Source organism: Bos taurus, chromosome 18, assembly GCF_002263795.3.
Source record: "Bos taurus isolate L1 Dominette 01449 registration number 42190680 breed Hereford chromosome 18, ARS-UCD2.0, whole genome shotgun sequence".
Taxonomy (NCBI): domain Eukaryota; kingdom Metazoa; phylum Chordata; class Mammalia; order Artiodactyla; family Bovidae; genus Bos; species Bos taurus.
The window spans coordinates 46,179,613-46,207,436 of record NC_037345.1 but is presented as its reverse complement, the minus strand read 5'-3'; the positions used below and the strand labels follow the sequence as shown (position 1 = coordinate 46,207,436).

The following is a 27,824-nucleotide window of genomic DNA, read 5'->3' as shown; positions in this document are numbered from 1 at the left end:
AGCCTAGTGGAGGGAGGGAGGCAGGAAGGGAGGGAGGGAAGGGGCACGTGCTCTATCTCATGTCCTGGGGGATCCCACTGATAACAGCAGGGCTGGGGTGCACCTTCCCACGTGGTCAGGGTTTGCAGCTGGGTGGATGTTGCGGAAGCCATTCAACGCCTTGCTTCTAATCAATCCCCCTTAGGGAAGGGAGAGAAAGCGGCAGAAAGCTGGCCTCACTAGACCAGGGAAGGACTGGGATGAGCAGGGTGGTATTCAGGGTAACAGCCACATTGGTGGGCTCTGCTCCTGGGCTGCAGCTGTCTCTGTTCTCCACCCTAAGAAGACTCAGGCCAGGGTTTAATCTGAGGGCCAGAGAAACGAGTCAGCGCACTGAGAACCTCAGAATCACAAAACAGATGCTCAAAGACAAAACCAAGGGTCCAGTGGACTGCTCCAGTGTGAGGAGCCCTCGATGGTTGTAAGCAGAGAAAGGCAAACTGTAAGACGGGGGTTTCAGATAGATTCCCTTAGTTCCCATACAAAAGGTGGATGGGGGGATGGTTTGGGACCAGGAGCTGAGGAGGTGACGAGCCAGGGAAGGGCCACGTGGGAGAGGGCCAGGTTATGGCAGTGAGGAGAAGCCCTCAAGAACCACCTCTTGGATTCTAGCTCCCCTCTGTCACCTGTTCCCTGAGGGCCCAGGCTATGCCACTGCTCAAAGACTGTCTACAAGCCCTCAGCCAACTCAGGGAAACAGTGAGCAGAGGAGCTGGTCCAGGAACATAGGACAAATCAATGCTGCCTAGTCTCCCGGCTTGTCTACCTGGCTCCGAAACCAAAACGAGGGCCGCTGGGACCCAGGTGAGCACAGTATTAGTAGACAGTTCCAGAGAGAAATGGAGGCAGAAACAACTTTCCAAATACTGTTTACTTCACTGAACCTGGGGATGGGGAGAAGGTATGTGAGAGTCTGGGATGCCAAGCCTAGGAGTGCACGTTGACAACGGCGACATACAGGGCCAAGGTGCTGAGGGCCAGCAGCCCCGTCACCAGCGCTCGGGCCAGCAGTGCTGTCCAGCTGCCCAGGGAACAGAGGTGGACGAAGGTCCTGTGAGGAAACAGCACAGTGAGGGAGGGAGAAGAGAAAACCTGGCCCATCTGGACCCGGCCTCCAACCCCACCCCGCTCACTCCATGACAAAGGCCTTGTAGACGCTAAGGAACATCAGGAGGAGGACTGCTGGCCGGTAAGTGTGGTACAGGTCGTAGCGAGTTATCATCCACACCTGGGCAGAGGCGACGATGTAATGGACCTGGAGGGAAGCGGGCAGTCAGGGCTGGGCCTCAAGAGGAGTAGAGCCACCAGCAAAGGAGATGTGTGTGGGGTAAGCAGGACTGCGTACCAGGCTGATGTTGGAGTCGATGCTCATCTGGATGTATTTCCAGTCAAACTCAATGCCCCGAGCTCCAACCCAAAGGGGGATGCAGCTGAGGAAGGCAAAGGGAGGGATTCTCTAGTGCCCAGACACCCTCAGCACCCAGAATCTGAGTGAGCCCCCGCCCTCCAGCACCCCCTGGAACCCAGGTGTCCCTTCTCAGGAGTCTGGGCTCCAGGCTGCTGCACACACCGGGACATAATGAGCTCGGCGGTGGCCCAGCCCAGGGCAGCAACCATGATCTTGTATTCCCCCTTGCCGGCGTTCCGGGACATGACAAGGTTTAGGCCTATCAGGTCTGCCACGTCCACGCTGGCCTTCATGAACTCCTGTGGGTCAGGTTGAGGCTTGAGTAAGCACAGGTGCCAGGGGCCCCCACTCCTGTACTCCCTCCCCCTCCCTTGCCCCCACTCACCCCAATGAAGTCATAGATGCCGCCTTCCCAGGTGGGAAAGAAAGTGGCCAAGAACAGCATCTGAGACCAGAACACAGAAAGGTCACCTCAAGGTGAGGGAAAGCAACCACGTGGATTGGGTGGGAAGTTAGTACGTGGAGGGGAGTACATTGGGGTTCTGGTGGCGGGGGGTGGGGTGGGGTGGGGGTCCATGTGGAAGAAGGATCACCAGAGAGCAGCAAGAAGGCAGAAGCTGGGGTGACTGAGGGCAGGGACTTGGAAGTCTGGGTTTTGTGGTGATCAGAGGGGATCGAGGTCAGGTCTGAGGCGCCGCGGCTGGTTACCCACCAGGGCAGTGGTAGCAGTGTTGGTGGGAGTTGGGGTTGTCAGTGGCTCTTAGTAGTTAGTATCCAAAACCCTCTTGGCCATGTAATCGAATGTTCTCAGTTTTACTAAAAGTGCTATACAAAAGTTGCTCGGGGACCTCTTCTCGGGTTCCAGCCTTTCCAAGCCCGGCTTCCCCAGGCATTCTGGAGCAACCAGTTGGGGTGCGGGAGTGGCCCCACCTCGGGGGTCCGGGCGGGGGCAGAGACGCGGGTCCTCCGAGCCCTAGCGCGGCACCGCTGGCGCCCTCACCTTGCACAGCTGCACGAACAGGTAGGTGACCCCGGCCTGGACGCACTTCCAGAAGGCGTTGTACTCCGACCTGCGAGAGTGGGCGTTGAGGGGTCGGCTCGACCCGCGGCACCCCCTTCCCACCGCCCCGCGGCCTCCCCGCACTCACAGGCCGCTGCACTTGTAGGTGATGAAGTAGGGGAAGTAGGCCAGGGCGAAGCAGTTCCCGAAGTGGAAAAGCGTCATGACGCCGGCCGCCCGGCCCGCCGGAGCGCGCCTCTCTGCCTCGGCGGCCTGGCGCCAGAGCCCGGGCCTGGCGCCCACCTGCCTCCGCCGCGGCCCGCGCGGCCTTCTGGGAGCCGGAGTCCGTGGCGCGGCGCGCTGACGTCATCCGGCTCCGCCGCCGCGCCCGGGGGCGACGAGCAAGGAGCCCAGTCCGGAGCTGGACCCCGCGCCGTCCCGGCCTCTCGGGAGCGGCTCTCGGGGTCCGGTCGCCCGGATCGAGCGAGCGCGTGCGGCGCGGCTCTGGATCTCGGACCCGATCCCGTCGTGACCGGCGCAGAGACATGGCGCGCAGCTGTGAGCACTCTGGGTTTTTATTTTACCACTGGCCCAGCGGCACAGGCCCCTCGCGCGGGGACGCCCACCTTTCCCCGGGGGGCCGAGGACGGGGATAGGAGAAACAGGTTCCGGCCCGGGAGCACTGGGAAGCAGAGGGGGGTCAGCCTGCTTCACTTGTCTCTGCTGAACATGTAGCGGACGAGGTCCACCACTCGGTTACTGTAGCCATATTCATTGTCGTACCTGGGGAGGGAGGGATGGAGGGGGTTCAGGGGATCCTTTCCGGCCACTCCCACTCTGCCCACCACGGTCTCTGACACCTTCCCCCTTTACCAGGAAATGAGCTTCACGAAATTGTCGTTGAGCGCGATGCCGGCCTTAGCATCGAAGATAGACGAGTGGGTATCGCTAAGGAAGTCCGTGGACACGACCTGAAGATCAGAATTTCAAAGATAAGCGTGGGTCGCAGAAGAAGGACCTTCAGGAGCTCAGTCTCTTGGGCGCACAGTATTTGATGGAGCCCCACTTTGTCCAGGTTCTGGGGACAGGGTATGAGGGAGACTCATGGGGGCATTGCATAGGGGCCTCATAGGGGCCAGGCTAAAGGATATAGACTGCAAACAGCCTTTGATGCTGCACCAATAGACATCTCTTCCTGGGAATCCTGCAAGGGGGATGAGTCGCCAGAGGCCCTTGAGGGAAGGTGGTGAGCCTGGCTCTGGAGGACTAGGAGGATCTGGTCAGTTCCACCCCTCAGTAGGGTCTGAGGTGGAAGGAACTGGAGCAGGAGGGCCCTTGGGGGTTTGACCCTAGCACGGTGGAAGGCTACAGGAAGGTTTCCAGCTCTGAGGATGATGTGATCTGATTTCTTTAAGAGATCCCGGCAGCTTTGGGAGGGTGGACTTGAAGGAGCTAAAGCAGGGAGACAGCACCAAAGTGGACTGATGGAGCAGAGGGAGGTGATACCCATTCCTCACAGGGAAGGCCATGGGCTGTGGCCGGCCCAAAGCAAGTGTTGAAAAATGGGAATCCTTGTCTTGTTCACTAAGCATGTGTTGAGCACCTGCTGTATGCCAGGCCCTGGAAGATGGCTGGAGCTATGGAAGTGAAAAAGGAGTCCCAAGGTCACTACTGTCTTGGAGTGTTCATGCTAGCAGAGCCAACAGTGACCATGAAATGACATTTCAGGTAAGGACAAGGGCCACAAAAAGAGGTGAGAGGTTTAAGTAGTGACTTGGAGAAGGTGAAGGCACCCTGTGTGGCTACTTGAGGGAAAAGCAGTCCAGACCAAAGGGGAGCGAGTACAGAGACCTGATTTGGTGGGGAGAGCTGACCTTCCCAGCCCTGCAGGTCCTGTCTTAATACGCTGCAAACAACTCCTTGGTGAATGGAATACCATGCCCCCTCCCCAGAGGGCTCTTCCCAGGGTCCCTTCTCAGCTCCTACCTCATCTTCCGTGTAGGCAAGGATGCCAGCCATGGGCCCCTTGGCTGCTGCTTTGATGGCGTCCTTGATGGCTGAGTATGGGGTAGGCTGGGCCAGGCGGCAGGTCAGGTCCACCACAGACACGTCTGGGGTTGGCACTCGGAATGCCATTCCTGTCAGCTTCCTGAAGAATCCCACAGCAGGGGCAGGAGTCAGAACCCAGGGGCCCCGCCACCATTCCCCCTTGTCTCTGCTTTCCCCACACTGGACACCTCCAGGGTTGGGGGCCAGTCCAGTCCTCCTGGGGTGGGCCCCCGCCCCAGTTGCAGCCTCATGCTCTCATACCCTTTGAGGTCTGGGATGACTTTGCCCACGGCCTTAGCAGCCCCCGTGGAGGCTGGGATGATGTTCTGGTGGGCGCCCCGTCCGTCTCGCCAGGCTTTCTTCGATGGCCCATCCACTGTCTTCTGGGTGGCCGTGTAGGAATGGACTGTGGTCTTGGGGAGGAAGAGGGCCAAGGTGAGGCCTTCCCGGCTCCTAGGCTTCTTCTTCCCAGGCCCAAGGTTAGTGGTCCAAGTGTGGAGGTTGGCAGGGCCACAACCACCCATCCACAGGAGGAGCACATGCAGGCAGGATCCAGAGTTCAAAGGATGTCACCACTGGTGGGCTTCTCCCCTCCCAGAAAACCAGCCTCTCCCTGTTAACTCCACACATGAAGCAAGTACGGGAGGAAGAGGTACAGGTTCCCAGCTGTGTCTCCTGCCCCATCCCCTTTCCCCAGCTTACCATCAGCCCTTCCAGAATCCCAAATCGTTCATGGATGACCTTGGCGAGGGGGGCCAGGCAGTTGGTGGTGCAGGATGCATTGCTGAAACAGCCAGGAGTGCCAGGGCACCATGAGGTGAGCCGCAGAGCTGCCCCTCCCCCCTTACCTGACCTTCAGGGTTTGCACACAGACTTGGTTTGCTGAAAACGGGCTGGGGATGAGGGAGCAGTGGGGAGCGGAAGCTCCCCAAACATGTTCTGAGAACATTTCTAACTGATGGCTTTAGGGTAACATGAACAAGAGGGCTGCTAAGACCTTGGGAAGGAGAAGTGGAGTGAAGTGAAGACAGCACCAGGGGGCGAGGGGCAGTGGTGAGGGTGAGACGGATTCCTGTCTCCCCCACCCCCCACCCCCAGGCTTGTCCTTCAGGCACACCCTGCAGAATATTGCTGCCCATACGTCGTTACCTGACGATTTTCATGGAGCTGGGGTTATATTCCTTTTCGTTCACCCCCATGACAAACATGGGTGCATCTGGAGAGGGCGCACAGATGACCACACGCTGGGCACCTGCCTCGATGTGGGCCTAGAGAAGAAGCAGAGAGTCATGAGACACTTCGAGTGCCACCCCACCCAGGCAGCCCCAGGTGTCTCCTCCCAACTTACCTTAGTTTCCTCTAAGGACAGGTACACACCGGTGGCCTCCACCACAAAGGGGCTCCCGACAGACTTCCAGGGGATTTCTTTGGGCTGCTTGCTGTGGAGGGGCGACAGCGCCATCAGTCAGTCTCTCCGCTGCCTGACCTCCCCTTCATAGTCCCTGGCCTTCACCATTTGAGAAAGGCTGACCCGAGGCCTTCCTGCCAGGCCATCTGGCAGGAATGAGTGTCTTCCTCGTCTCCCTGGGCACCACGCATGGCTCTCACTCTGTGGTCATCTGGCAGGTCCCCCTTTTCATCATCTGACCCAAGCAGCTCTTCTCTTATATCCCCCTCCCCTTTTTCTGCCTTCCAAGTTGGGGAAAGGGCCCTTCAACAAATTTCCTCTGCAGCAGTTGGGAAGCTGGCATGCGGCAGTCAGTGACTCTGGAGACCCCAGCCCCCTCCCCTAGCTTGTCATGGGCCCTGCCCTCCTGCCCAGGGGCCTGTTTTGAGGATTCTATTCATTCGTTCTTCAAGAAGCACTGAGTCTACCCAGGGGGCCAGGGCCTGTGCCCACAGGTGCCAGAGCAACAGTGGTACTGCAGACTGACAGGGCCCTCCCTGCGGGAGCGCTGCATGAGGCTTTGTGGGAGGAGGACCTTTCTGGTGCTCCCCGCACACCTCTGGCCCTTCTCCCTGCTCCGGCTGCGGTGGGTATGATCAGCATCCCCATCAGATACACGAGGAAACCAAGCTTCATGCCCTTGCCCAGGGTCATGCAACAGGAAGTGGGGGAGCAGGATAAAGTACACACATAAGCCACACTGCTTGTGCAGACATGCCAGAGGGCATCCATGGTGCTGTGATGCAGAGCAGTGGGGAAGGGAGAAAAAGGACTGCAGTCACCAGAGAAGGCGGCCCCCAAGTGGGGCACACACGGGGTGGCTGTGTGGGGGCGGAGCAGCACTGGGAGGGTGCCCTAGGGGACAGGGATCATGGTGCCCGGGCCCAGGAAGGAAAGGACTCTGTGTCTGAGCAACAACTGCTCTGCTGGAATCGAATTGTTTTTGTTGTCATGACTTCAAATTGGGGTCGGACAGCCTCTCTCATTCTGACTTTCCAGTCCTCACCTCCACCCATACCTGACCACTGATGGACAGCGGGGCTGAGAGTGGACCTGCTGGGAAGAGCACTGGGAAGGCCGTGGATCTTGCCTGCAGCTGGAGAGGGCTTGCAAGTGTGCATGTGTGAAAAATGGAAGGCAGCCATAGGGCCAGCAGTGGCTAATTTACCTTAGATAAAGTAGATTTACTGATTCCCATTTTATAAATTTTAATTTTTTTTTTTTTTTGGTATTTTGAAAATGTATTTGAAGCTTAGTAAACATCTAGTTGTTACTGATTTTGACTTACTAGATTCTAAACATTATCTTTAAGGGACTTCCCTGGTTGTCCAGTGGTTAAGAATCCACTTTGCAATGCAGGGGACATGGGTTTGAGTCCTAAGGTAGGGAACTAAGATCCCACACGCAGCAGGGCAACTAAGCCCGCGTATGGCAACCACTGAGCCCATGGGCCGCAACCAAGACCTGAGGTAACCGAATAAATATTTAAAAAACCACAAATACATCTTTAGATGAAGGATGAGTGTTTGTATCAGTGAGAACTGGGTGAAGTGGGTTCTAAGAGGTGCTGGAGCAGGGTTCCAAGAGGTCGATCGCCAGTGTGTCTTTGGTGACATGGGGCTGGGGCATGGGGCACATAGTTGGTGGGGAACCCCGTCAGCAGCTGGGATTTTGTTTGTGGGGTGACGGGAAAGCCACTGGAGGATTTAAGTGGGGATGGGGGGTAACCAGTCCAGCTGTTTAAGAAGGCTTCTGTGGCTGCTGTGTAGGAACTGAATGGAAGTAGTTGGCTAGATGGTGATGCCGTTTCCTGGGCAGGGGGATAAATAGATTGAAGGGTTGAAGGATAATCAAGAGTTGAATTTTAGACAGGTTGAGCTGATACGCCTCAGAGAAAACACACACATGTGTATTAAATAAAAGTATTTTGAGTACAGGCGGACATGTTTCTAGATTACTGCTTCCCCATTCTAGGGGTCAGGGGCTTCTCCAAGATCGCCTCTCCAAACCAGTACCTGGAAGCATATGCACATGTAGTTTGGGGGGTTACAAATTGAACCCTACATGAGAGGCTGGAATCCCCTTCTAATCACCTCTACAACCCCTGCATTAATATGTTGCAGGTTGGCATCAGACAGCTGCCCTTACCACTGGAAGACACTGATCTCATTGTTATCGACGACCAGTTGTCCTTTCTTGTGTTCCACGTTCCCCTTGTATCGACCATGGGTGGAGTCATACTTAAACATATACACCTGCAGGAGACAGAAGGACTTCTAGTCCTGGGGTGGATGGGGAGTGAGCATCTCTCGGGACCAGCACCCCCCGCCCCCCGTGAGGGGTCCACAGGGCAGCTGGGAGCCTTCCACAGAGCTCCCCCGAACCCCTTCGCCACTCCGGTCCCACCGTCTCCCACCCTGCCTTTTGTCTGCTGCTCACCATATATTCCAGGTCAATGAATGGGTCGTTCACTGCTACCACCTTAACGCCCTTCTCCATGCAGGCACGCAGCACTAGACGACCGATGCGTCCGAATCTGCCAGGGAGAAGGTTAGGGGTTTGTCCTCAGAGTCCCCAGTTAGCAGGCAGGGGCGGGGGGCGGGAGGGAGGGGTTAAAGAGGCCTGCTCGAGGACTGGGTGGGATGTCTCAGTCTGGGGAAGATGGTCCCATCCCTGTGCGGGCCAGTGTCATTTTGCTCACACGATCTCGCCCGTTTCCACCGTTTCTCTGCCCCTCTGTCCTCTCACCCCTATTCCTCACTTAATAGCTGGATGCATCCTGTAGAACTTCAGGTCAGATTATCGAGCTGAAAAATGAAAACCTCTATCCCCGTCTATCAGTAAAACCAGATCCAAACGCCTCACCATGGTCCTTCAGGCCCCTGTGTGGCTTTCCACCATCCTCCGTCCTCTTCTCCCTTGCTTGTGCCACCCCCCACTAGCTGTGCTGAATTCCTGCCTGTCCTTAGAACACTGAGCTGCCCCCTACACCCCTTAGCCATTGCTTGCTGCCCCATTGTCACTCAGAGCATGGTCGGACTCCAGTGTCACTTCCCAGAGGCCTTCCTTGAGTCCCTGGCTAACATAGCCCTCTTCAGTTTTGCTCTTCCCCCAGGTTCCACACTGTTCACCACTGAGCTGCCGTGTTCCGTATTCATTGACTTTCTACCCAAATGTGAGCTCTCTGAAGGTGGAGCCCTCTTGACTTTATCCCTGTGTTTCTCCAGGATGGGCAGGATGAAAGCATTGGTAAGATGTGAGGAAATGCCCCCTTTAGTAATAGTGTGTCGTTGTTTAGTCACTATGTCATGTCCGACTCTGTGGCCCCATGGACTGTAGCCCACCAGGCTCCTCTGTCCATGTCCATGGGATTTCCCAGGCAAGAATACTGGAATAGGTTGCCATTTCCTTCTCCACGGGATCTTCCCAACCCAGGGATCAAACCCAGGTCTCCTGTATTGCAGGCAGATGAGCCACCAGGGAAGCCCAACGGGGTAGAGCTTTAGGGGTAGGCCCTAAAGCTTTGGGAACCGCTCAGGGGTGACTCACCCATTGATGCCAACTATCAGCTCCCGAACCTTCTTAGGTGCAGGAGGGGGCGGTGGAGGTGGTGGGACTTCCTCCTTGATTGGCTCCGGCTGGGGCTGGGGCTGGGCCGGGGGCTCAGGCTCTGCTTCAACCCTGGGCTCTGGTGGGGGCGGTGCTCTGGTTACTGTTGGGAGCAGGGGAGAGGGACAATGAGCTAATGAGCTGTACCATCACTGCGACAGAACAAGCCATCTTTGCCACTCAGGATCTGCTGCTGGCTTCTGTCGAGCCCAGTGTTCCTCAAACTACCCAATCCACAGAGAGGATAGGGGGTGGGCTTGCTTTAAAATAACAGTGCCAGGGCCTCTTCCCTGGGGATTCTAACTCAGTGGATGTGTATTTTTAACAACTGCTTGGGGTGATGGTCTGTGTGCCTCGTGTTCCTCCTCTGTAAAATGGAGATGATAATGGTACTTCTCTCAGAGGATCGCTGTAAGGATTAAATGAGGTGACACAGTAGTGCTTACAGGAGAGTCTAGGAAACATGCCACACACAATATTTTGAAGATTGTTTCCCAAACTTATCTGATAACTGATCTAGTCCAGTGGTCCCCAAACTGTTTTGGTAAGGATCATGGGAAGACCTCTTCCTAGGGAAATCTGACTCAGCGGGTCTGCACTGAGCCCCAGGAATCCTGTTTCCAAGGTGATTCTTATCCTCGGAAACATAAGTCCATCGTAACATATGAAGCGAATGGAAACCCCTATCAGCTTCTGCTTCTCCAAACATGCATGTCCACATCCATACTGTGTTTAAAACATGCTTGAAGCTGTGTTGTCTGAGCTACAGTTTGAGGGTTTGATGTGGGGAGGAGGGACCTGGTGGAGACAGCAGTCAAGGGGGCCTGGCTGGCAGAGGGTTTCAAGCTGGGGGTCAGGCCTGGATGTCAGCCCTGGCTCAGCCACCTGCCAGCTGAGTTGTCTTGAGCAAGGTAATGAAACTAGCCTGTTTCCTGGTGTCACACCTGACCCTTCGCCTGGGAGCTACTGTGAGGACTCAGCGAGATCTCAAGGCACAATCGGTGCTGGTTTTAATAGAGGGGAGAACGTCTGACACTAAGTGTATTCATGAGGGAAGGGAAGGGAAGGGATTGGAGAGAGCCTGGAGGATGAAGGTTGGAGTTGTGTTTGGCACCAGAATCAAAGGGACTTTGGAGGGGGTGGGATTAGGAGCTGGGGGTCAGCTGACCTCTCTTCTAATCTCTCCAGTCTGCCAAAGACCTTGTGACCTGAGGCTGGGCTGTGTGTGTTTCCAGTACCGCTACAAGTTCATAAAACTATTGGTCAGTGTTTATTGGTGACCTTAAGAATGTCGGTATTCCTGGGGGTTTTGTTTCTGCCCTCGTGAAAAGGGGGCATTTCTTCATATGGTGAAGAGTAGGGATTTGAGCCTACTCTGTGACCTTTCAGGAGAAACCCTAGCTGGTCCTTTTGCAACCTGCCCCAGGCTTGCCTTCTTCCCTCTGCTCCTGGATCGGGTACATGGGCTGGGAAGGAAGAGCCTGGGGCAGCTTCGGTGATGAAGCTTCACCCCGTAGGTGAAACACGGTACTGGGCGCGCTATCAATTATTTACAATGACGCTCCCATTTCCTGGTGCCACCAAGGCTAGGTGCTGTGCTGAGCTCTTCACGTGCATCAGCTCACTGAATCCTGTGAGGTATGCGCTGTATATCCACTTTGCCGAGGGGAAACCCACGACTGAGATCACTGAGCGAGTGATAAGCAGGGAGGGGGGTTCAAGGCCTACAGGCGCGTTCCAGGGTCTCCAGGACTCTGGAGCCCCGCCCAAGCCCCACCCACCGCGGCCCTGCCCACCCCTCAGGTGCGGAGGCTGCGGGCGGCCTAGCCTTCAGTCGGTAAGGGGGCGGGGCGGGAAGGGGGTGAAGATCCCGGGTGCCCCCTCGTAGACCCGGCTCCTGCCTTCACCCAGGACGGTTTCTACCCTTCCATGGCGCTACGGGCGCAAAGCCCAGCCTGGAGGCGGGGGTCCCCTTTCCCTCCACCACCGTCATAGAACGCACTTTGCCCGCAAACTAGGTGGTGAGGAGGGTGGGGCTGTGGGGAGCGAGGGCAGCGGCTCCGGATGGAAGAGCCCCGACCGGCAAGTGGTCCCTCACCCCGCACCCCCTGTCCGGCTCCTGGTGGACGCTACCAGGGCGCCTCCCGCCGGCAGGGGCTCGGACCCACCGCCCTTTCTTCCCTCCCGGGGGTCGCTCCGCCGCCTCCCTCACCAGGGCACGGCTGTCGCAGCAGCTGGACAACGGTGACATTGGTGAGGACGATGTCGCGTTTCGACATGGCCTTCTAAGGTTTCATGGCCCAGCCAGCCGCCCTGGCACTCGCCGCGGTGTTACTGCTTGACGGGGCTCAGGGCTGGAGGGACCGGAACTTCTTTCCGTGACGTCCTGTGACGTCACAGAGGAGCCGGTGCGAAGCCCCAGTCCCAGTCGAGGCACGTGGCTGCGGCCATGTACCACCCTTCCAAGACCATCCCTGGCGTCTCGAATGGAATCCAACATTTTGCACTGATCTTCAAAGCCCTTTCTCTGTTCTTTCTTCTTGGGCACACAGGCTGTATGCTCTTCTGGACCCTCCTCTGGATAGTTATCCTCGCTATTTCTTTTTGCCTGGAAGTCCTGTATTTATTCATTCGTTCTGGTACTCATTCAAGTTCTTCCCTTGGCAGCCTCTTGGTTTCCCTCAGGTGCTACGCTCTAAGAGAGTTCCTCCTAACTCCACATCTAAAGTTCTCTCCTTTCTCAGTCACTACCTGCCATGACCATTAATTACTCCTGTCATCCAGGAATCTTTGTTTGACTTCCCATCCTGGGTTACATATGAAAATGTGCCAATCTGCTCTAGGTTTATTCTCTATAATTTTATTTTCCTCCCGGCATATGTCTCTCTCTAAAGATCATTTTATTTATCCTTTTTTTTTTTTTCTTACAAATTGTCTCTGCCCATTAGAGGGCTTGTCTGCCTTTGTAACTTTTATATCCCATTGACTAGAAGAATGGTACTTAAAAGGTGCTTGCTCAAAAAATAATTCCAGGATGAATGAATAAATGTAACCTCCTGAGGTTTCTTCTGATGCCCAATCTTGAGTCCTGTCCTGTCACACATGCTCTTCTTTTCCTGATGGCTTTTCATGTATTTAGTTTCCCATGATGCAGTTACTCCTTTACTTGTTCATTGTCTCCCTGTTGGGCCCATTGTTTTCTGTTTTGTTCATCACTGGTCCTCCAGCTCCTGTGCCTGACACAAAGCAGGCTTTCATTAAACATTCTGGGAAGAACACATGGACTGATGGCTCCCTTCCCCCAAAGCATGGGGTGTGGGGGCTTGCTTGCTCATCTGTGACTCACAGGCAGGCACCTTCACCTGTAGGGCCAGTTGACACACAGTTGTGACCAAGATTTCGGGGGGATTTGGGCCAGGAGGGAGTCATCGTCCCAGAGAGAGGTGTGGAAGCAAGAAAGGGCAGAATGACATAACCTCTTCCTTCCCCTAACCTCCATAAGGACTCAGTTTGCTAAGCATCTGCCATGAGACAGAGCAAGGGTGAGGCCTTCCTGCTTGGATGAGAAAGGTGAAACTGAAAATAAGTTGAGTGAACAGTTGGGGAGATGTCAACAAACCCAGACCAAAAAGGAGAACAGAGGTGGGGGGGTACCAAATTTAACATGTATAGTCAAGGTGGAGGAAGTGTGCACAAATAAAACCAGGACTGAAAAGGGACTGATTTTGTATGCCTTTACAATAATAGATATGAAAAACTAGATGCAGTTAAAATGTTCTTAGAAAATACGAGGAATCAAAACTGGTACAAAAAGAAATGGTGGGACTTCTGTGGTCTGGGAAGATCCCACAAGCCTCGGGACAATTAAGCCCATGCAACGCAACTACTGTGCACAGTAACTTGAAGCCCACGAGCCCTGGATATTGAGCTCCACAACCAGAGAAGCCACCACAATGAGAAGCCTGCACACTGCAACTTGAGAAAACACATGCCCAGCAACACAGACCCAGTGCCACCAAAAAAAAAAGAAATGGCAAATCTGCGGAGGCCAATAACGAGAGAAGAAACAAGGAGTTAAGATCTGTCCTCCCAAAGGGTGACTCAGATCCCAATGATTTTATGGGCAAGATGTGCTGAGGCCCTGGGAACAAATATTCGCCATTCTACAGGACCTAGTGCAGAGCCTAAGTGAAGCTGGGAAGCCTAGTGGCAGCTCCTGTGCTGAGGCACTCCGGGTAGGGCCTGGGCTCTGAGGCCCCATGGAGTGGCAGGCACACTGTGTGTACCCACATTGCACACTTCATGGGAGTGCTGTGGGGGTGCTGTGACAGCTCAGCTCCTGAAACCTCCACGACTCACTCTAGGAAACAGCAGAGAAAGGACAACTCCAGGTTAATCTCATACATGGAGATAGATGCCAAAGTCCTGAGTTAAATAGTGCAAGTGAGAATGAATGATTTTTCCAGTAATCATGTATGGATGTGAGAGTTGGACCATAAAGAAGGTTGAGCATGAAGAATTGATGCTTTTGAACTGTGATGTTGGAGAAGACTCTTGAGAGTCCCTTGGGACGTAAGGAGATCAAACCAGTCAGTCCTAAAGGAAATCAACCCTGAATATTGATTGAAAAGACTGATGCTGAAGCTGAAGCTCCAATACTTTGGCCACCTGATGCAAAGAGTCGACTCATTGGAAAATACCCTGATGCTGGGGAAGATTGAGGGCAGGTGGAGAAGGGGGCGGCAGAGGACGAGATGGTTGGATGGCATCACCAACTCAATGGACGTGGGTTTGAGCAAAGATAGTGAAGCACAGGGAAGCCTGATGTGTTGCAGTCCATGGGGTTGCAAAGAGTGGGACATGACTGAGTGGCTGAACAACAACAATGAGGACTATGCACTGAAGAGAAGGATGGAGACTGACAGAAGGTGGTAGGATGGAGGGTGGGGGAGAGAAACGGAGTACATTTCCGAAGGAGAAACCCCACCTCTCAGTCTCGGGGCAGATTAAGATTCTGAAGCTCACCCTTCCCCACCTAGCAACCTCCCAGCCTGGGGAACTCCCTCATTCTGGTGCGGGACAAGGGCAGGAAAGCCACACCTGAAGTTGCCCAGAGATTTGACTTTATCCTTGGACTGTGAACCCAACTTGGTAAGCTCAAGCTTGGAGAGGTGGCACAATTAATCATGGTCTATGGGCAGAACCTAGAGAAGAGAAGGCAGAAACTCCTGGCTTTCTGGATCTGGATCCCTGGATCTGAGATGGAGCCCTGGGTCCTCCAGGGGAAGTGGATCTTGTCACCCTTGTTGAGCAAAGCCTGAAAACACGTGCAGATTCTCGCCACACCTGGGCACCCACACGCATAACTCCGCCGCCCCCACCTGCTCACACCCAGCACATTCCTTCGTGCCTGGCCTGCCCACCTGCAAACCCACCTTCACCCCCTCTCCCAGGCTCTCCCCTTGGCACCAAAACCCAAATATCTTTCACCCCGACACCCAACTGTACCCACCCACTGGCCATCATCCTTCTAGTCCCTCCAAACCAGCTCTACAGACCCACCAAGGACAGACCTACCACCGCCCCCTGCCCTTTGCTCGATGTCCCACTCCACACTGAGGCCAAACTCTCAGCTGTTTCTGTCTCCAGCTCTTGCCATTATGTCAACACTTGGGACTTCAGGTCGGGACTTAGGAGGCCTCAGGGGGAGGAGGGAGGAAGGGATGAGCTCCTGGCCCCCAGCCCAGGTTCTGGCTGACTGGCTCCTGCTGCCCTGGGTCTTCGGCTCCTCCCTGTGGCTGCCTCAACCGGCTTTTCAGGAGACACTACGTCCTGTCCCAGCTAGTGGCAATCAGTCCTCTGCCCTTGCCCAAGGGCTGGGAGGTAGGGCAAGAATGTGTTTCTGGTTCCAAAATCTTCCACCCTCACCAAGGGACCTGATGCTGCTCTGGGGACACATACAAACTTCCCTCCATCATGCTCTGAGACCCAGGCTCAGGCCTGGACTCTCTTCTAAGCCATCCATTGTTCAACCTACAAATGTTTACTGAATGTTCTCGAAGCTCAGGATATAGCATGACCAACACAGACAAAGGTCCTCTGGAAGTCTACAAACTGATAGGGATGTGTGTGTGTGTGTGCACGTGCTCAGTCATATTTGACTCTCTGTGATCCCATGGACTGTTGCCCCCCAGGCTCCTCTGTCTGTGGGGATCCTGCAGGCAAGAATCCAGTGAGTGGGTTGCCATGCCCTCCTCCAGGGCATCTTCCCAGCCCAGGGATCGAACTGAGATCTCCTGCATTGGTAGGTGGGTTCTTTACCACTGCGCCACCTGGGAAGCGTACAATCTGATAGGTGAGACAGACAATAAAAAATAATTTCAGATTGTGGTAAGAGCTTATAAAAAGTAAAGGATGACATTACAGAGTATAACTGGGGGAGGGCCAGGGAAGGGTGTTTTGAGAAGGTGACATCTGAGGCAAGAAGAGAGTGAGGAGGAACCTAACCTGTGAAAATCTGAGTTCTTCATTCTGGGCAGAGAGAAGAGCAAGTGCCAAGGGCATGAGGCAGGAATGAGCTCGGTGTGTTTGAGGACCAGAGAGAAGACCTGTGTGGCTGGAGCATAGTAAGTGTTGGGGTTGGGGGTCAACAACAACAATCAGAGCAAGGTCTAATGATTGCTTCCACTCCCTGGGGGGTGCTTCTGGCCCCTGCTCACCATCTTTTCAGACCCTTGTCTCTGGGGAAGCTGGATCCTTAGATCCCCTGAGAGGAGTGAAGATGCTGAAGAACCAGCCAGGGTCCTAGGGATGAAGGGTGACTGAAGATGGGGTTGGGAGAGATGAAGCCTGGATAGTGACAGGAATGAAAAAAGCAGGTGATTGAAAGGGCAGACATATGGGCTCAGGGGTGGAGGGTGAGAGCTGGGCAAGGAGCAAAGATGCCGTGTGAGTCTTCTCCATTCATGACTCACCCTCTTTTCCTCCTCTTCTCATTGCTCAACCCCAGATCTCCCTGGGAAATACCTCCCTGATCGGGGACTAAGCACCTCACAGGGTAATTGAGTCATGAGGGGTGGAGAAGAGCAAAGGAGGCAGAGGATAAATAGCAGCTTTGCCTCCCTGGCTCTTCTCTGCATCCTCCCCGCTTGCCCAACAATATGCATCTTGCCAGTTTGCTCAGCTCCTGCTCCCTCCTGCTGCTACTGGGGGCTCTGCCTGGATGGGCGGCCAACAATGATCCCATTGAGAAGGTCATTGAAGGGATCAACCGAGGGCTGAGCAGTGCAGAGAGAGAAGTGGGCAAGGCCCTGGAAGGCATCAACAATGGAATCACTCAAGCTGGAAGGGAAGTGGAGAAAGTTTTTAATGGACTCAGCAGCATGGGGAACCAGGCCGGCAAGGAGCTGGAGAAGGGTGTCCAGGGGCTCAACCGTGGCTTGGACAAGGTAGCCCATGGAATCAACAATGGCGTCGGACATACAGGAAAGGAAGCAGAGAAGCTTGCCCATGGGGTCAACCACGCTGCCGGACAGGTTGGGAAGGAGGCAGACACAGTGATTCAGGGGGTCCCTCATGGGGTCAACCAGGCGGGAAGTGATGCAGGGAGGTTTGGCCAGGGGGCCCACCATGCCACTGGGCAGGCTGGGAAAGAGGCAGAGAAGTTTGGTCAGGGGGCCCACCATGCCGCTGGGCAGTTTGGGAACGAGGCAGAGAAGTTTGGTCAGGGGGCCCACCATGCCGCTGGGCAGTTTGGGAACGAGGCAGAGAAGTTTGGGCAGGGGGTCCATCATGCGGCTGGGCAGTTTGGGAATGAGGCAGAGAAGTTTGGGCAGGGGGTCCACCATGCTGCCGGGCAGGCTGGGAAAGAGGGAGAAAAAATAGTCCAGGGGGTCCAACATGGAGTGAATCAGGCTGGGAAGGAGGCAGAGAAGTTTGGGCAGGGGGTCCACCATGGTGCTGGGCAGTTTGGGAATGAGGCAGAGAAGTTTGGTCAAGGAGTCCACCATGCTGCCGGGCAGGCTGGGAAAGAGGGAGAAAAAATAGTCCAGGGGGTCCAACATGGAGTGAATCAGGCTGGGAAGGAGGCAGAGAAGTTTGGGCAGGGGGTCCACCATGGTGCTGGGCAGTTTGGGAATGAGGCAGAGAAGTTTGGTCAAGGAGTCCACCATGCTGCCGGGCAGGCTGGGAAAGAGGGAGAAAAAATAGTCCAGGGGGTCCAACATGGAGTGAATCAGGCTGGGAAGGAGGCAGAGAAGTTTGGCAAGGATGTTCATTATGCTGCCGGGCAGGCTGGGAAAGAGGGAGAAAAAATAGTCCAGGGGGTCCAACATGGAGTGAATCAGGCTGGGAAGGAGGCAGAGAAGTTTGGGCAGGGGGTCCACCATGCCGCTGGGCAGTTTGGGAAGGAGGCAGAGAAGTTTGGGCAGGGGGCCCACCACGCCGCTGAACAGGCCGGAAAGCAGGCGGGTAAAGTGGCTCAAGGGGTCCATGATGGGGTCAACCAGGCCGGCAAGGAGGCAGAGAAATTGGGCCATGGGGTCAACCACGCTGCTGGCCAGGCTGGAAAGGAAGCGGAGAAACTTGGCCAAGGTGTCCACCATGCTGCAGGCCAGGCCGGGAAGCAGGAGGACAGGTTGCAGCAGAATGTTCATAATGGGGTCAACCAAGCCGGCAAGGAGGCCAACCAGCTGCTGAATGTAGGTGAACAGGGGTGGGGAAGTGGGGAGAAGGGTGTTGGGGGAGGGAGAAGTTCAACCCTTGGGACATTTTGGGGAGCCCACGTCACCATCATTTGGTGAAAGAAGTTTGGGCAGCTAAGCTTGGGGGAAGCTTGGGCTTCCCACTCTCCATCTCCCTTACAAAGGAGCTGGTGGCCAACAGGTCAGACTGATTAAGCCATCTTATCTGCAAAGCCCTATATGGACAGGACCCCAGCCCCACCTCCAGGGAGCTGTCTTCCCAGTTAAGGCAATCGGTAGGGAGGAGCACTGCCTCCCCTGGGGAACAGGAAGTAGTTACTGAGGCCAAGATCTATTATGGAGCAAAGAGAATGAGTGTTGAGAAAACCCAGAACGTCAGCATGAACTTTAGGACTAGCTCTGGGAGATAAGCCCACTCTGTTTAATTTTCATAGCAAGCCTCTGAGGTAGTCAGGTAAGGATGCTGACTCCCTGATTCTCAGATAAGGAACCAGAAGCTCAGTGAGGTTTGAGGGACTTGCCAAGGTCACATGGCTAGCACACAGCTTTGGTGAATTGCAAGTTAGGCTTTTTTCTCTTCTTCCACACTGCCCTGTCAGAGGAGGCCTTCCAGAGGATCTTTCTTCCTTTCTTCCTTCCTTTGTTTGTTTCTTTCTCTCTCCGTGCCATGTAGCATGGGCTTCCCTGGTGGCTCAGATGGTAAAGAATTTGCCTGCAAGATCAAAGACCTGAGTTCAATCCCTGGGTTGGGAAGATTCCCTGGAGGAGGGCATGGCAACCCACTCCAGTATTCTTGCCTAGAGAATCCCCACGGACAGAGGAGCCTGGTGGGCTACAGTCCATGGGGTTGCAAAGAGTCGGACATGACAGAGCAACTAAGCATAGAGAGCATAGCCATGTGGCATATGGGATCTTAGTTCCCAACCGGGGATCCATGTCCCACCTCCTGCATTGGAAGTTCAGAGTCTTAACCACTGGATCACCAGGGAGACTTCCTGGGGGATTTCTGATCCCCACTTACATAGAGGGGAGAGATACTGGGATGCAAGCTGCACCACACACGGCATTACGGGCACCAAGGAGGAGCAAGAGAAGGCTGACTCCTGCCTGCCCCAGTTCCCCACTCCCCACTCTCCATGCAGAGTCTTGGGATACCAGCTTGCAGACTGGCCCAGGCCTCGAAAGCTGCCAGCCACGGAGCCAGGGATGGGTGGGTGCGGAGAGAAGAACTATGTTGAAAGTGTGCAGGGTAAGGGAGAGGGCTGTGAGTCAGGTGCCAGGATTCACTGAATAGAGCCCAAGAGTGGGTGGTTTGTTTGGGGACTCAAGGCTAGCAGCATCAGTGAGAGGCAGAGGCGCTGCTGAGAGTCTGGGGAGGGTTCAGGGTGGGGATCAGCCCGAACTAGTGATCAGGATGGAGTGTGTGTAGAAGAGTGTATTAGAGGTCAGGGCGGAGATTAAACTATGGTCTTGGTATTTGTGTGGCTCCTCTGGGCTCCCTTTCTAGTGAGGCCCCTTCTCAGTGACTAAGAACGTCTCATTAACCAGAACAAAAGGGAATTGAGGGAAGACTGACCAGCAAGGGCAGACATGGTTCCTGGCTTCTCCTCTCATGGAATTCCCACAGCCACGTGGGCTTTGGGTTTTCTTCCTGGACAGTGCGGGTCGGCGAGGGAGCTTATGCCTCCCACCCCAGTCCCAGTCACCCTACGGAAAACGGGCCACTGGGAAAAAAGAAGTTGGGAGACCCTCAAGGTCTGGGGGGCTGTAACAACAGTCTGGGCTTCGTCCACAGGACGGTCATCCAGGCGGATCCACCACCCAGCACGGAGGGGCCGCAACCACAACCTTAACATCTGGAGTAAGTCTCGAGCACACAGCATGGACTCGGAGGGTGGTGGTGCGGGGAGCGGAGGCTTTCCTCGGGTGGTAGGTGGGACAGATGCTGGGGACTGAGCCTCTTGTCCTTGAATTTCAGGCTTCGGTCAACAAGCCCTTCATGGCCTTGTCAGTCCTGTGGAAGGTGAGTGCCTAGGTGGTTTCTGGAGATGTTCTCATACCCTCTTCCATCACCTGTTCATTGAGAGCTGTGCTTCGGACAGACACTCAGGCTCTGCAGATGCCAGCCAACCCGTTTCCCAGCTCTGGTCTGCCTTGCCTCCCTGCTCTCTGCTCTTCACATCCTGCACTCACCTTTTGGGCTCTTTCTATTCCCATCCAAGCAGAAGAGACCTCCAGGGGTCCCTATGCATCTAGGAGCCAGGGAGGAAGGGGCTGCTGAAACCTTCCCACGTGTGCCTGTCACCACGCCCCTCGGCATCTCCTATCACACCCGCTCTCTTCACTGTGACTCCCTTGGCTGTTTCGTTCCTGCTGTCTTGTGGCAACATCCTGGGTGGCGGGAACCCCAGCTCTGTCCCTGGTGGACAGCAAGTCCCTCCCCACCCCCACCCCCCACCAGGCTAAAGGCTCCTCTGGGATCCTGGGCCTCCCTCTAGACCCAAAGAGAAGTCCTGGGTCTCGTCTGTGCTCAGTATATTCAGCGGCCTGAAACTGGATCCAATGGGTGAGGGTGTAGAACAGCCCTAAGACTACGCCAGAAACTCAGAGACACACCCGTGTTTATTCCCGGGCTCTGGAGGTGGTGGAGGATCCTCTCAGGCAAAGCAGACAAGGCTTCTCAGTCTCTACCGAGGCTCCTGGCACCTGTGTCTGGGTGGACCGGCTCCCTGTTCTTCCTGAGTCTAGGTGCCGCCTTCCTTAAGATAGTCCCTGGAACAGAAGCAACTCCTGGCCGGAGTAGCTAGTCTCCCTCTCATCTCTTTAGGGGGTGTGAGGGTGCAGGACTCTGTATCCACTCCCTCTCTCCTTCTCTCCTCCAGAGCGTCACCAGCATCATTCCCTAAGCTGATGAACTGGCCTGGTTGAAGACACTGACATTCCTATTGTCATATCCGCTGAAGTGACCTGAAGGAGCTGGGGCACGCAGGGCGGGGTTGGGGGGGCGTGGGGAAGGGAAGGGGGAGGATTTCTAGAGTCCCTTAGGGGTCAATACTGAGACTTGTGAATAAATACAATATACTATACAACATCATGGTCCATTATTCTCCCTAAGCGGGGGATTCATGGGAGGAGGCTTGTCTTTCCTCCTCTTGCTGCTGGAGGAACCGGGAGTCTGATGCACAGGATGGGTGGAGCTGGAGATTTTGGGCTGATCTGATGGAGGAGTGTGGTTACAGGGACAGGTTATACTTCACTAGTGCAAAGTTCGTTCTTGGCACTGAGAGGAAATCCATGCAGGGAAAGCCCCGCCGGGCCAGTAGTGCGGGGAGGAGCACCCGGGGGAAAATGGCAGGAACCTTGGTGGAGCCCAGAAAGTTAGCATCCTCCTTCAGGGGTGTGGACCCAAAGGAATACCAATAGTAACCCGTGTGTATCATGTAATTAAGGCATGCTAGGCTCCCCGGGCGTTACATGCATGACCTCGCTGAATCGCCTCAATTGACCAGTTAGGTAAGAGGTACTGCTATTGCCCCATTTTATAAAAAATCACATGGAGGTTCAGGCAAGTTAAGAAACACAACCAAAGTCACACAACAAGTGGAGAGAGAAACAGCCACAAAGGATATTCTGTAAACCCAGAGGTCTTTTGCTGTTTATTTACTTATTTTTAACATTTAAAAAATATTTTTGGTTATGCTGGGTCTTTGTTGCTGCGAGCAGGCTCTCTCGTGGTGGAGAGTGGAGGCTACTCGCTCATCATGGTGGGTGGGCTTCTCATCGCGGTGGCTTCTCTTGTTGCGGAGCACAGGCTCTAGGGTGTGCCAGCTTCCAGAGGTGCAGTTCATGGGTTCAATAGTTGTGGCTCCCGGGCTCTAGGGCACCTTCTCAGTAGTTGTGGTGCACGGGCTTGGCTGCTCTGCGGCTTGTGGGACCTTCTCGAGGACCAGGGATCGAACCTGTATCCCCTGCATTGGCAGGCAGATTCTTATCCACTGTACCACCAGGGAAGTCCTCTTTTGTTGTTTAGTATCAGTAGGGAGGGGACTCAGTGAATAAGGAGAGAGGAAGGAGGCACACGTGCGAGGTCTTCTCTCCGGTGGGACCACAAAGGGCTCAGGGGGAAGGACAGGAGGGAGGCCTCTTTATGAGAGGAATGGTGACACACGAGGCCCCGTTTTCAGATCTGTGGATGGCTCAAAGCCCGGAGCAACGATGCTAGCAACTACTATATACTGAGCATGCAGTAGCTTCCGGGTACCATATGAAAGATACTCTACAGCCCTTTAAGCTTCCTACAACCCAAAGGATGTGATCTACAGTGTGTGGAGGAGGAAGGTGAGGCTCCAAGGGGCCAGGCCACTTGCCTGGGGTAACCTGTGAGAAAGTAGCAGGCCTGTCTATTTCCAGAACCTGACCTTGCCCAGTTGCCTATAAAGTCTGTAGACTACTCACCTAGCATGGGTGGAGTGCTGGGAGACCAGGTGCCTGTGGGCCATGTCCTTCCCCTCCAGGGGCCACCACTTCCTCTCATATAAAGGAGGGCGGGGATCTGCAAGAGAGGACTACAAACATGGCTTCCAGCTCCAAAATTCTATCAACCGTGGGACCAGAAATAGAGACAGTGTTTTTGCCCTTGGGGAATTTAAAGGCTTCCTGGGAAGGCTTCCCCAGTGGCTCAGCAGGTAAAGAATCTGCCTGCAAAGCAGGAGACACGGGAGATGTGGGTTCGATCCCTGGGTCGGGAAGATCTCCTGGAGGAGGAAATGGCAACCCATTCCAGTACTCTTGCCTGGAGAATCCCATGGATGGAGGAGCCTGGCGGGCTGCAGTCCATGGGGTCGCAAAGAGCTGGACACCACTGAGTGACTAAGCACAAACAGAATTTGAAAACAAACACGAAGTGATGTATCAATAAAGATTAAATTTAGGACACACCAGGGAGGGGAGGGGCCTGATATGCACAGTAAAGGCAATGTTCTGGGCACTTCATATTCTCTGTGTTTTTCCTTGTTTGTAGAATACCACTATTTTATTTTATTATTTATTTATTTTTTGCCTCACTGCCTCCGCAACCACAGATAGAACCCAGGCCCCCAGCAGTTGAAGCTCAGAGTCCCAACCACTGGACCACTAGGGAAGTCCCTACTTAAACAATATATGCTCCTTTTTTTCCCTGGCAGTATCTTATTGCAAAAATGAAAGAATTTTACAGTGGATACCTGCATACTCACCACTTGGATTCCACCATGAACATATGACTATGCTTGCTTTATCACATTTCCACTCAACACACACCAAACCGTCTAGCCATGTACTGATACTTTTTCTTTTATTGCTATACAGTAGGTCCTTGTTGGTTATACATTTTAAATACAGCAGTGTGTACATGTCCATCCCAAACTCCCTAACCATCCCCTCCCCTGATTCTTCTGCTTGGGTATACTGATACATTTTCAATGCTTTTCAAAGTAAATCCCAGAGCTTTGTTTCTGGCATTTCAATAAACAGAAGCATTCATTCCTATTGGGTTGGCCAAAAAGTTCGTTTGGTTTTAAGTAACAATAAAACACATATTTTCCATTTTCACAAGAACTTTATTGAACAACTGTTCACTAACCAAATGAACTTTTTGCCCAACTCAATGCCGAATGTTTCCTACACATGTGGGAACAGAGAGTCTACTCTGTGTTGAACGTCCTTTCATCTGGTCTGGAAGAATCCCTTCTGAGTGGGGAATCATTCTTTCAGAAAGTAAAAGCTTTCATTGATTCTATTTGCCTCCATTTTCTTGCTAGGTTGGCTTGAATGGGGTTCCTGACGGTGCCAAAGAGATATAGGATAATGCTGGGGGTCAGTCCTGGGAGGCTTCTGGAAGAGGAGGGTTGAGCCAGATCTGAAGGTTACAAGAGGCATGGCTCAGTCCTTCCTCGATGCCTGGCGAGCTCTGCTTCCTCTGCTAGGGACGTTTGCCCTGCCTATCTGTCCTTTCCTGACTCCCCGGTTTGAACAAAGGTCTATCTCTGCTCCCATAGTGCACTGATCCTGGTCTTCAAGGTGTTGTGACAAACTGTAATTATATACTTGTGTGTGTGTGTGCATGCTCAGTCACTTCAGTCGTGTCCAACGCTTTGTGACCAAATGGACTGTAGCCCGCCCGGTTCCTCTGTCCATGGGATTCTCCAGGCAAGAATACTGGAGTGGGTTGCCATGCCCTCCTTCAGGGGATCTTCCCAACCCAAGGATCGAACCCATGTTTTCTGCATTGCAGGCAGATTCTTTACCCACTGAGCCACCTGGGAAGCCTGCAATTATCTCCTTACCTGTTTCATATCCATTTCTCCTAGACTAAGAGTTTCTGGAAGAGGGGTTGAGGCCGGGCACAGGTGTCTGGCAACTAGTAGAGAGGAGGCTACCGGCTGGAGCAGACCTGGGATGTATAAGCAGGAAGCCCGAAGCTGGGCCAGACAGGCAGTCAGGCGAGGGAGTCAGAAAGAGAGGAGGCCAGTTGCCGAGGCTGTGGAAGAACAGGGAGAGGAGGCTGGGTGGGACCGTCACCACCAGCACTTATTGGGTGTTCACTCTAGACTAAGCACTTACAGACATGATTCAGTCACCCTCATAACCTCCCCTGAGGCGGGTCCCATGATCACCCCCTTAGAGATGATGAAGCCAAGGCTCAGAGAAGGGACAGAGTTGATGGAGGCCACCCAGCTAGTAGGCAGTGATGGCTGGCTCCTCAACCCAAGCACTTTCCTGCTGGGCATCTCTGCTCGAGGGGCAGCGGCGGGCTTCCTTGTGACCCTGGGTTGGGGGAGGGCTACTTCCAATAAGTTCCCGTACCAAGTTGTTTCTTGTCGGGGGTAGGGGAGTGGGAAGCACATTGCTTACGGATCTTAGTTCCCAGACCAGGGATTGAACCTGTCACCCCCGCAGTGGAAGTGGGGAGTCCTAACCACTGGACTGCTAGGGAATTCCCCAAATAAGTCCTCTTTAAAAATAAATTTCTGCCTTTGGCCCATTCAGGGGGTACTTGCGTGCCTGTGTATGTGTCTCAAAATTAAACAGCTGCCAGGAAATTATTCCAACATCGGTGATGTGTCTGACACTAGCAAGAACATATTTCGAGTGTTCTTATGTGCCAGGCACCGTGCTAAGCTCTTTGCTTTGTGTGTTACCTTGTGTCATCCTTGTATCTACACCTCTTGCAGTAAGTAATCAAGTCAGGATTTGAGCATGGGCTCCAGGAAAGGATGAGGTGAGCCAGCAGCTGCCAGTCTGAGGCCCAGGACCCCGGAGAGGGGAGCAGAGATGCCACCGAGCCCTGAGCCCCATGCCCGATCCATCCTTGATTTCGGCCTCCCCCAGAAGCTTCCTCCCTGGCCTCCGTACACCTCAGGCCCACCCCCACCCCCGTCTGTTGTCAGTTAAACATCTGAATCAGGTCACAACCTTCTTTGGTTCCCAGCCCTTGGCTGGTTCTACCTCATTAGCACAACCCTCCTTGATTCCCAGCCCTTGGCTGGTTCTACCTCATTAGCAGTCAAAGTCCTCACCACAGTCCCCAAAGTTCAACAATCTGGCCTAGTTGTGTCTGACTTCAACTGCTCGCATTTCCCCTCTGCACAAGCCACAATGATCTTCAAACAGAATAAGCAGGCTCCTGCCTCAGGGCCTTTGCCCTGTTTCTCTGCTTGGAATCTCCGGGCTCCAGATATTCTCATGGCTCACTCTCACTTCTTTTCAGTCTTGGGTCATAGATCACATCTTAAAGAGCCCTTTCCTGACCACGCTATTTAAAACACTATGAGGGGGTTCCCTGGTGGTCCAATGGTTAGGACTCTGCGCTTTCACTGCTGTGACCTGGGTTCAATCCCTGGTTGGGGAACTAAGATCCTGCCAGCCAGGAGGCACAGCCAAGAAAACAAAAAACCCAAAACTAAAGCAAACCCCAAACTCCGTCTTGTCTATTTCCTCACCCCCTTGTATCTTTCTTTTTAAGACTCTTCATCACCTGATATGTTCATTGTCCAATCTCCCCTTAGTGAATGTGAGCTCCCCAAGGAGGGAGATTTTCATGATCTTGTTCCATGCTGTACTCCATGCCTAGAATAGGCATGACACAGAGTAAGCACTCAATAAACACTTGTTGAATGAATGAAGTAGTGAATTAGAGAGAAAAGCTGAAATCAGAGGGTCTGGGCATATCAGATTTGTGGATACTGTTATGCATAAAAGAAGAGAAGAGGCACGGAGCTGTAGGAGAAAAGGCTGTTTGGAGTCAGACAGATTTAGGTGATTCTGACAGCTCCATTTTGCCATGATCTTGTATATGATTTTGTATGTGTGTTAAACAGCTCACGACCTCAGTTACCTCATCTGTAAAATGGGAATAATATCTATCTCTCGAGATTATAGTGAGGACTAAATGAGATCATTCATGTGAAAGCACTTAGTCTTCTGTTTATTAAATACACAACAGGTATTTAATAAACATGCCTTCAGACTGATTTGAAGTGACCCCTCAGGTCCACAGATGTCTGAGGGCAGTATTTTTCCAGAAGGTATAAATGGTGGCATGGGAGAATTTAGATGGCTTGTGAACATGGCTTTGAATAAGTCTGAATCAAAAAGTGAGAAACTTAACTGTTTTCTTAAAATGTTTAAGAAACTTTTGATTAGGTGAAGAAGGAGATTCCATTTCTGTGCTTGTGTGCTCAGAACACCTCTCTCAGATGTGCTAATCTTTATTTTTTAAAACAAAAATGATACAGGAACTGCCGCCAGCTATAATGTGATACAATTGCTTGCTTCTCACTTTGCTTTTTTGTACTTTTTGTTTATGGGCCAATGATCCTGGCTTTCTACTTAGTGATATAAAGTATTCTCTTAAAATATACTTAAGAAGGTAAGCTGGCTCCAAGAAGGAGAGAGAAAGAAGAAAGAAGGAACAGGGCAGCTCTATGCCGTGGTGAGGATGTCCCATGAGGGAAGTGTGGGAAGGAGTCTTGGAGTTGCCGAGCATGTGTGCCACCTCCTTCCCTGAGGTCCTGTGTGGGTGGGGAGCAGCGAGTCCCGGGGGGTGTGGGGTGTCCATCACTAACCCCGGAGGCCTCAGATTTATGCTCTCTGCCCCTCACATGGCCCCGGAGCAAAACGCAAACCAATTCTACCCAGAGAAGAATGAAGGTTCTGAAAACCAGGAGAGGGTCTCAGGCACCAAGAAGACAGAGTGCGCTGGGAACCAGGCTCAGGAGCGAGCCAGCCTGGGCTGGGCTTTGCCACTGCTGCTGCTGCTGCTGCTGCTAAGTCGCTTCAGTCGTGTCCGACTCTGTGCGACCCCATAGACGGCAGCCCACCACTATATCCTCTCTGAGCACCAAGTTCTCTGTCCCTAAATGGGGGTAATAATAAGACCGATTCTTCCAGGGCTGTCTGAGCCTTAAAGTGCTTAGTCCAGTGCTGGGCACAGATCAACTGCAGCTACAAAGATGATGACGATTACTATTGTATTACCATTGCCACTATTATTATCATTAAAGAGTCAGCGATGGAAAAATAGGGAAGTAG

General features: G+C 53.6%; 3 protein-coding genes across 5 annotated transcripts; 1 reads left to right on the top strand and 2 right to left on the bottom strand.

The window, feature by feature from the left end:
- Positions 1-892: 892 nt before the first annotated feature.
- On the bottom strand, positions 893-2,994 carry TMEM147 (transmembrane protein 147). Of its 2 annotated transcripts, NM_001034624.1 has the most exons (7): positions 2,596-2,780; positions 2,448-2,517; positions 1,833-1,892; positions 1,610-1,746; positions 1,385-1,469; positions 1,173-1,294; positions 893-1,090 (listed from the first exon to the last, which is right to left on the bottom strand). In NM_001034624.1, the coding sequence occupies exons 1-7, from the start codon at positions 2,670-2,672 to the stop codon at positions 967-969; spliced, it is 675 nt and encodes a 224-aa protein (NP_001029796.1). In that variant the 5' UTR covers positions 2,673-2,780; the 3' UTR covers positions 893-966. The 2 variants fall into 2 exon arrangements, with proteins under 2 accessions (NP_001029796.1, XP_024834164.1); XM_024978396.2 differs by lacking the exons at positions 893-1,090; positions 1,173-1,294; positions 1,385-1,469; positions 1,610-1,746; positions 1,833-1,892 and having other exon boundaries at positions 1,994-2,517; positions 2,596-2,994.
- A 10-nt stretch (positions 2,995-3,004) lies between these two features.
- GAPDHS (glyceraldehyde-3-phosphate dehydrogenase, spermatogenic) lies at positions 3,005-11,942 on the bottom strand. Of its 2 annotated transcripts, none has more exons than XM_005218971.5 (11): positions 11,765-11,942; positions 9,493-9,655; positions 8,383-8,479; positions 8,092-8,198; positions 5,845-5,935; positions 5,646-5,764; positions 5,199-5,280; positions 4,758-4,909; positions 4,434-4,596; positions 3,321-3,418; positions 3,005-3,230 (listed from the first exon to the last, which is right to left on the bottom strand). In XM_005218971.5, exons 1-11 carry the CDS (start codon positions 11,829-11,831, stop codon positions 3,158-3,160), a joined length of 1,212 nt encoding a protein of 403 aa, XP_005219028.1. In that variant the 5' UTR covers positions 11,832-11,942; the 3' UTR covers positions 3,005-3,157. The 2 variants fall into 2 exon arrangements, with proteins under 2 accessions (XP_005219028.1, NP_001035642.1); NM_001040552.2 differs by having other exon boundaries at positions 9,493-9,631; positions 11,765-11,888.
- Positions 11,943-16,691: 4,749 nt separating this feature from the next.
- SBSN (suprabasin) lies at positions 16,692-21,343 on the top strand. The gene is made up of 4 exons (NM_001104997.1): positions 16,692-18,251; positions 20,050-20,115; positions 20,233-20,277; positions 21,137-21,343. Exons 1-4 carry the CDS (start codon positions 16,713-16,715, stop codon positions 21,158-21,160), a joined length of 1,674 nt encoding a protein of 557 aa, NP_001098467.1. The 5' UTR covers positions 16,692-16,712; the 3' UTR covers positions 21,161-21,343.
- Positions 21,344-27,824: the final 6,481 nt, after the last annotated feature.